Source organism: Staurois parvus, unplaced genomic scaffold (assembly GCF_062004578.1).
Source record: "Staurois parvus isolate SC_StPar_1 unplaced genomic scaffold, SC_StPar_1.0 ptg001714l, whole genome shotgun sequence".
NCBI classification, from domain to species: Eukaryota; Metazoa; Chordata; class Amphibia; order Anura; family Ranidae; genus Staurois; species Staurois parvus.
The window spans coordinates 17,304-26,227 of record NW_028319510.1 but is presented as its reverse complement, the minus strand read 5'-3'; the positions used below and the strand labels follow the sequence as shown (position 1 = coordinate 26,227).

Below are 8,924 nucleotides of genomic sequence, written 5' to 3'. Positions count from 1 at the left end.
TCTAGAAGAGGAGGGAAGAAAGGTACTGAGAGCCAGCGGCCAATCACAAATCATCTTTCACGTTGTTATTGGGTGACACAGAATAGAGATCCATGCCGGGACTCCACCAGAAGAAGGCAGACAATGTGGATGGAACTGCCAGCTACCCAGAGGCTACACATGGAAGAGTCCAATAACCAATCAAATGTACAGAGATAAGCATGCGCACATTATAGCACAGAGCTACGGGACATCCCGAATTCTGCACCTCTTACACCCCGATCACAGGAGTCCACAAAAGATTTGTCCCTGCAAACTGGAGGTCACACACGACTCCTCCTACAGAGGCCATGCATACAACTCCCTGCAAACTCTCCCTCCGTACCTCCAGTCTGACCTCCCATGACCCCTCCTATGGAGGCCATACATACAACTCCCTGCAAACTCTCCCTCCGTACGTACTGTCTGACCTCCCATGACTCCTCCTATGGAGGCCATACATACAACTCCCTGCAAACTCTCCCTCCGTACGTACTGTCTGACCTCCCATGACTCCTCCTATGGAGGCCATGCATACAACTCCCTGCAAACTCTCCCTCCGTACCTCCAATGACCCCTCCTATGGAGGCCATGCATACATCTCTGCAAACTCTCCCTCCGTACCTCCAGTCCGACCTCCCATGACCCCTCCTACAGAGGCCATGCATACAAATCCCTGCAAACTCTCCCTCCGTACGTACTGTCTGACCTCCCATGACTCCTCCTATGGAGGCCATACACACATCTCCCTGCAAACTCTCCCTCCGTACCTCCAATGACCCCTCCTATGGAGGCCATACACACATCTCTCTGCAAACTCTCCCTCCATATCTCCTGTCTGACCTCCCATAACTCCTCCTATGGAGGCCATGCATACAACTCCCTGCAAACTCTCCCTCCGTACCTCCAGTCTGACCTCCCATGATTCCTCCTATGGAGGCCATACATACAACTCCCTGCAAACTCTCCCTCCGTACCTCCAGTCTGACCTCCCATGATTCCTCCTATGGAGGCCATACATACAACTCCCTGCAAACTCTCCCTCCAGATCTCCTGTCTGACCTCCCATAACTCCTCCTATGGAGGCCATGCATACAACTCCCTGCAAACTCTCCCTCCGTACCTCCAGTCTGACCTCCCATGACTCCTCCTACAGAGGCCATGCATACAAATCCATGCAAACTCTCCCTCCGTACCTCCAATGACCCCTCCTATGGAGGCCATACACACATCTCTCTGCAAACTCTCCCTCCATATCTCCTGTCTGACCTCCCATAACTCCTCCTATGGAGGCCATGCATACAACTCCCTGCAAACTCTCCCTCCGTACCTCCAGTCTGACCTCCCATGACTCCTCCTACAGAGGCCATGCATACAAATCCATGCAAACTCTCCCTCCAGATCTCCTGTCTGACCTCCCATGACTCCTCCTATGGAGGCCATACATACATCTCTCTGCAAACTCTCCCTCCGTACCTCCAGTCTAACCTCCCATGACTCCTCCTATGGAGGCCATACATACACCTCCCTGCATACTTATCATCTGTACTGTCTCTCTGTCCTCCCAGGACTTTTCTGATGGAGGTCATACTCACTGACTACTACCTTCGTCTTCTGTGCCTTCTGCCTGTCCTTTTGTGACTCTTCCTAAGAAGGCCATACACACTCACCTCCTTGCAACCTCAATTTGGAACCAGCTCTGTCCTCCCGTGACCCTTCCTATGAAGTCCATACACAATCAAATAAACCATCTTCTCTATCTCCTGTCTGTGCTCCTATGAAGGCTACACACACACCTCCCTGCAGACTCAACTTCTGTCTGTGCTCCCATGACTCCTGCTGTGGAGGTCACACACGACTCCTGTGGAGGCCATACACCCAGCTTTCTGCAAACCTATGTTCTATATCTCCTGACTGTCCTCTCATGACTCCTATGGAGATCATACACCCAACTCTTGGAAAACTCATGTTCTGTACTGCCGGTCTGTCCTCTCATGACTCTTCCCATAGAGGCCATACACCCAACTCTCAGAAAGCTCATGTTCTGTACTGCCGGTCTGTCCTCTCATGACTCTTCCAATAGAGGTCATACACCCAACTCTCAGCAAATTCTCAAGTTCTGTACTGCCGGTCTGTCCTCTCATGACTCTTCCCATAGAGGCCATACACCCAACTCTTGGCAAACTCATGTTCTGTACTGCCGGTCTGTCCTCTCATGACTCTTCCCATAGAGGCCATACACCCAACTCTTGGCAAACTCATGTTCTGTACTGCTGGTCTGTCCTCTCACGACTCTTCCTATGGAGAACATACACCCAACTCTCAGCAAGCTCATGTTCTGTACTGCCGGTCTGTCCTCTCATGACTCCTCCTATGGAGAACATACACCCAACTCTCAGCAAGCTCATGTTCTGTACTGCCGGTCTGTCCTCTCATGACTCCTCCTATGGAGAACATACACCCAACTCTCAGCAAACTCATGTTCTGTAATGCCGGTCTGTCCTCTCATGACTCCTCTTATGGAGGTCATACACCCAACTCTCAGCAAGCTCATGTTCTGTACTGCCGGTCTGTCCTCTCATGACTCCTCCTATGGAGAACATACACCCAACTCTCGGCAAACTCATGTTCTGTACTGCCGGTCTGTCCTCTCACGACTCTTCCTATGGATGGAGAACATACACCCAACTGTTGGCAAACTCATGTTCCTGTACTGCCGGTCTGTCCTCTCATGACTCCTCCTATGGAGAACATACACCCAACTCTCAGCAAGCTCATGTTCTGTACTGCCGGTCTGTCCTCTCATGACTCCTGCTATGGAGAACATACACCCAACTCTCGGCAAGCTCATGTTCTGTGCTGCCGGTCTGTCCTCTCATGACTCCTCCTATGGAGAACATACACCCAACTCTCGGCAAACTCATGTTCTGTACTGCCGGTCTGTCCTCTCACGGCTCTTCCTATGGAGAACATACACCCAACTCTCGGCAAACTCATGTTCTGTACTGCCGGTCTGTCCTCTCATGACTCCTCCTATGGAGAACATACACCCAACTCTCAGCAAGCTCATGTTCTGTACTGCCGGTCTGTCCTCTCATGACTCCTCCTATGGAGAACATACACCCAACTCTCAGCAATCTCATGTTCTGTACTGCCGGTCTGTCCTCTCACGGCTCTTCCTATGGAGAACATACACCCAACTCTCGGCAAACTCATGTTCTGTACTGCCAGTCTGTCCTCTCACGACTCCTCCTATGGAGAACATACACCCAACTCTCAGCAATCTCATGTTCTGTACTGCCGGTCTGTCCTCTCATGACTCCTCCTATGGAGAACATACACCCAACTCTCAGCAATCTCATGTTCTGTACTGCCGGTCTGTCCTCTCACGACTCCTCCTATGGAGAACATACACCCAACTCTCAGCAATCTCATGTTCTGTACTGCCGGTCTGTCCTCTCATGACCCCTCCTAGCCATATGTACAGCTTGTATTACCCCAGCAGTCGAACCTGTGTCATGTAGGCTCAGCACACAATGACTCCACAGAGACACAAGGCGGCACAGTCTCCTTTAACAAAGTTTAAGGAAAGAGAGACATATTAGACAGGATACAGAGGATGCAGCGACTCGTGATTGGAGAGAGAGGCATGCAATCAGGATGAAGCTACCTACTATAGCACTCCTGACTCTCTAACAGAGACAGCGGATGGACTAAGTCTTCACAGCTAGCCATCGTGTATAAATAGACAGTGGGGGAAGGGGGGGGGGACACAAATGTTCTGCAATATGGCCAGATGATATCAGCACACTACAAGGATGAGGACGCTACATGATGGGGGCTCCTACGCTTCTCCATTAGCACCAAGTTGGAGACCTCGGCTGGAGCCATCTGGAAATGTCCTACTGAGTATCTTTGGAAGTGACGTGCACAGCGCTCACATCATAGCACGGAGCGCCAGGTGGCTGTCCGGCGTGTGGGTCCTCTGGTGGATGAGGAGGTGGGAACTTTGGCGGAAGCTCTTCCCACATTCGGCACAGGTGTACGGGCGCTCTCCGGTGTGAACTCTCTGGTGGGTCACCAGTGACGAGTTGCGGCTGAAGCTTTTACCGCATTCGTTGCAGATGAAGGGTTTCTCACCGGTATGAATGCGTTGGTGGATGACCAGGTAGGAACTCTGGCTGAAGCTCTTGCCGCACTCCTTGCAGGTGTAGCGTTTCTCTCCGCGGTGGACACGATGATGACGGTTGTAGTCGGAGCTGTGGATAAACCCCTTGCCACATTCCATGCAGATGTAAGGTTTTTCCCCCGTGTGGGTCCGCTGGTGGGTCACCAGGGTGGAATTACAGCTGAAGCTTTTCCCACACCGCAGACACGTGTACGGCCGCTCTCCTGTATGAGTTCGCTGATGCGTCACCAACTGCGAGCTGCGCCGGAAGCACTTGCCGCAATCCGTACAACTAAAAGGCTTTTCCCCTGTGTGAGTTCGCTTGTGCCGCAAATAGGCCGACTTGTAGCGGCTGGTCTTCCCGCACTCCACACAAATGTACTTTTTGTCCTTGGAGTCTGTCTCCTGCAAGATCTTAATGGCCTTAAAAGCCTTGAGCCGCTGGTCTGTGGAGTGCGGGCGGCCCTGAGGTGAGGCCAGACTGTTCCCTTCATATGGAATGCCGTCACTAGAGAAGGCGTAAGAGCTCTCCCCCATCTGAGGCCAGGCCTCGTCTTCCTCTGCTACAGTCTCTCTGCGGGAGGACTCCCGCTCACTGGCCAGGCTCTGCAGATGGGCAATGATATTGGAGAGCTTGCTGGCCCCCTTCCCGCTCGGGCGGCCTATAGAGGAAGCACTGCAGGGAGGACTGTCTTTTTTGTCAGTTTCTAAAAAGCTTTCCTCGCTCTCCTCGCCTGGAGCTGACTGGGAGATGTCTTCATCATCATCATCGTCATCATCGTCATCATCGTCATCCTGACAGTCTAATAAGACCCCGCACTGCTGGATGTACAAGGTGTTCTCATCTTCTGTACCATTCATGGGGTGAAAGGCACCTGAGGATAGAAAGAAGCCATCAAATCATAGCACAGGATCTACAGGATGCCAGAAGAATGGCCACCATATTGGAAGAGTCACGTGGCTGACCAAGAATGGGCCGTGAAAATAGGATTTGCCTACTTACCGGAAAATCCTTTTCTTTCTTGTCCTTTGAGGGACAAAGGAATGTAGATACAATCGGGTTATACTGGTGCCTACAGAAGGACTGGATACTGGCAAACAGAAACAGGCCAGCCCTGGTATACCCCCCCCCCCCCCTCCCCAAGCATACCTGACTTTGTAACACGTGGTACCGAGAACATGAAAAGAACCACAAAAGGATATGGCCCCCAATAAACTGCAAAAAAGGATTTTACAGTAAATACACAAATCTTAGTTTCAATTTCTGAGGGACACAGGAATTCAGATTAAGTCAAGATGTCCAAAAGCAGTCCAGGTGAGGGGTGGGCAGCACAGCAACAACCGGGGGCAGGATCAACTAAAAAAAACTGGGGACTGTCTGCAGCCCAGGAGCCGATTGATAGATCAACACTGGAATATGACACTAGATGAGGTTGAGCCCTCTACCAGACAGAGGAAAGGGCACCGAGAACAAACCTGATACTCAAGACCTGAAAGGAACTACTTTACATGGAAGGGAATTCTGAACCTGAACCAGAGGGAAACTGACCAACCAAAACAGGTGGAACAACAACAAAATTCCCATGTAGGGAAGAAGAGAGCCTGATATGGCTAACAGAAAACTGGGGACAACTGCTGAAGGGACAGGTCCCAGGAGGGAACCAAGACCTAAACTGGTCCAGGTGAGAAAGACAAGCCAGTTTACATGGGTAGGCTGAAGGCCTTTTACCTCTAACCCTATTCCCAGGTGGAAAGGTGCTAGGAAGCCTTCAGCACATACTCTCTTCCTGGCAGAGGGTAACCTTCAGCAGGAAACCAAGATTTCCCACCTGCTGGCAATTCAAGGAGATCCAGACCTGACACAGAATCAGAGGCGCATCTAGGTAGGCAAACCTCTCTTCTCAATGCAGAGGTCATTGGCTGAGAAGAGCCAGATCCAAGACATTGTCCTTAGGGGTGAAAGTGAATACATTTAAGGCTCCCAGCACAGGGACTAGGTTACCTCCCCTACTGCAGGGACGACTCCCACTTCACCTAAAAAACAAAGACATGGCAACACCTAGATGGTGTCCAACGGAGTCTGAAACAGGAAACCAGATGGTGGACCCAAGCATGGAGGCTCTCCACCAAATGACATTCCCTGGATATGGAGGAGCATTCTATTCCAGTGGTCTAAAGGATCAGGCCAGGGACTACCAGGACCATAGCAACAGGCCGGAAAGTCTGCTCTGAACATAAGCCTGTGAAAACAGAAAGGGGGGGGCCAAATAAGAAGAGTGTGGGGCCTAGCAGAGGTGGGGGGGGGGGTCCCCAATGCACTGCACTCCCATGAGGAAGAGGTGGACTTCCTGTTAGGAGACAAGGAATCTAGGGTACACCAGGTGTTCACGACTCAAGCTGAACTGGTTCACCCGCCAGAGACAGATAGCTACCAACGCTGGAACATGGTGAAGTTGTTAGGCCTGGAAGGCACTGCCTAGAAGAATCCATAAAGGCAACTCTTCAAAAGGAGGCCGTTTGAGGATCCCACAATGGGGATACCAGGAAAGAACACTAGTCAAAGCATGAGGGACGATGTTCTGAGAAGCAGCATGTGAGCCCAGGCAACATTGGGGATCCTGGGTTCTTATCCAGGTAGGATACAGTCGGAGCTTTTCCTGTCAACCTCTTACAAAGCCAGAAAGTCCCTCTGCAGTGAAGGGCACTGAGCTACCAAGCACCATAAAGGGGGTTTCCATGTCCCAAAGACACAGGGTTTCCTGAGGAAAGAAGTAGGGGCCTGGGTAGGGCAAAGCTCTAGAAAGAGTTAACACATGGGCTGGAGAAACCCCCTTCCTTTCTCCTTTGTAGACGTGATGGTGTACCTTCATGCAGAAGGCTTTTCAGAGGAGCTGGGTGACCTCCAACTTCAAGCTTACTGGGCCAGTGGGAGTCAGGCTCTGAGGAAACCTACTGCAGAAGTGGGTGGAAGAGAGATGGTGGGAATTAGCAGAGTACACGTTGGATTCCTGTGACATCCCCAATTACAGTATGGGACCGAAAAGGAAGACATCATAGGTCAAGTGAGTTCCATACTCTATGGATGAGGTATCAGTGCAAGTCAGGCTCTGAGGGAACCTGCTGCAGAAGTGGGTGGAAGAGAGATGGTGGGATTTAGAGTACACGTTGGTCTCCTGGGACATCCCCAATCACAGTATTGGGCTGAAAAGAAGACATAGAAGGTCAAGTGAGTTCCATGCTCTATGGATGAGGTATCAGTGCAAGTCGGGCTCTGAGGGAACCTACTGCAGAAGTGGGTGGAGGAGAGATGGTGGGATTTAGAGTACACGTTGGCTTCCTGTGACATCCCCAATTACAGTACGGGACTGAAAAGGAAGACATCAAAGGTCAAGTGAGTTCCATGCTCTATGGATGAGGTATCCGTGGAAGTCGGGCTCTGAGGGAACCTACTGCAGATGTAGGTGGAGGAGAGATGGTGGGATTTAGAGTACACGTTGGCTTCCTGGGACATCCCCAATCACAGTATTGGGCTGAAAGGAAGACTTTAAAGGTCAAGCGAGTTACATGTTTATGGTTGAGGTATTCGTGGAAGTCGGGCTCTGAGGGAACCTACTGCAGATGTAGGTGGAGGAGAGATGGTGGGATTTAGAGTACACGTTGGCTTCCTGGGACATCCCCAATTACAGTATTGGGCTGAAAGGAAGACATCAAAGGTCAAACGAGTTACATGTTTATGGTTGAGGTATCCGTGGAAGTCGGGCTCTGAGGGAACCTACTGCAGATGTAGGTGGAGGAGAGATGGTGGGATTTAGCAGAGTACACGTTGGTCTCCTGGGATATCCCCAATCACAGTATTGGGCTGGAGAGAAGACATGGAAGGCAAGCGAGTTCTATGCTCTGTGGTTGAGGTATCAGCATCTCAGCAGCGTAGCCTGCACATCTGTATGAACATCAGACTGATGAAGGACATGGATCTACCCTGGGTGATAGAGAGACCCAATCTACCAGGATCTGACAGATGAAAGTGAAAGGAATCCAAGGCTTCCTCTGATCAGTTGTCACCTCTCCCTCTCAGCCAATCAGAGCAAGCCTTGTTTTCATTGCTTGGCCCAAAAAGAACTATTTAAAGTAAAAATAAGCAGAGAGTTTGGCTTTAAGGTTCCTGCCAATACGTGAGAAGGGCGGAGCCAACCAGTTCAAACTGGGATCTAGGAAGGGATTCCAGCTGCCGGTCGGAAGCACCATTAATGGTGAACATGCCTTCTACTGGTGCAGTTTTCTGGTTATACTTCTACAGAAAACACTCCGTACGCTGCGCTAGAAGCCCCGGAGCCAGTAATCATATTGGAGGGAGGCGCCTGGTCACATGACCCTGATGGCCAATGAGAATCTCTTCTGAGCCCTCTTCTTCCAGAAGGAAGAGCTTCTTATTTGTCATCATACCAACCCGTGAGAGCCTGCCATTGGGTGTCATATGATGCTCCCAGGGCTGCTAACGCAGTTTATGGGGGACGGGGTGTCTTCTGTAGACGGGATCCCACCCTTCAGGCCCCCATCACACCTCTGCCCTACATTCCTGCCTGCTGCATCCTTGATGTGCTTTCATGAAGACACATGTTGTATGGAGTTCCATGGTAACACACATAAAATGCACCGAAAACATACTGCACAGATGTGGACCACCCCGAGGGTAGTCACTGGTGGGAACACAGAGGTTTCGGGGCCCCAGCTACTCTGG

At 51.0% G+C, this 8,924-nt stretch overlaps 1 protein-coding gene across 1 annotated transcript; it reads right to left on the bottom strand.

Annotated features, from left to right (window-relative positions):
* Positions 1-3,584: 3,584 nt before the first annotated feature.
* On the bottom strand, positions 3,585-7,860 carry LOC149434669 (uncharacterized). Its single transcript, XM_089663541.1, has 4 exons — positions 7,800-7,860; positions 5,337-5,402; positions 5,190-5,213; positions 3,585-5,061 (listed from the first exon to the last, which is right to left on the bottom strand). The coding sequence occupies exons 1-4, from the start codon at positions 7,858-7,860 to the stop codon at positions 3,956-3,958; spliced, it is 1,257 nt and encodes a 418-aa protein (XP_089519667.1). The 3' UTR covers positions 3,585-3,955.
* Between the last annotated feature and the right edge of the window lie 1,064 nt (positions 7,861-8,924).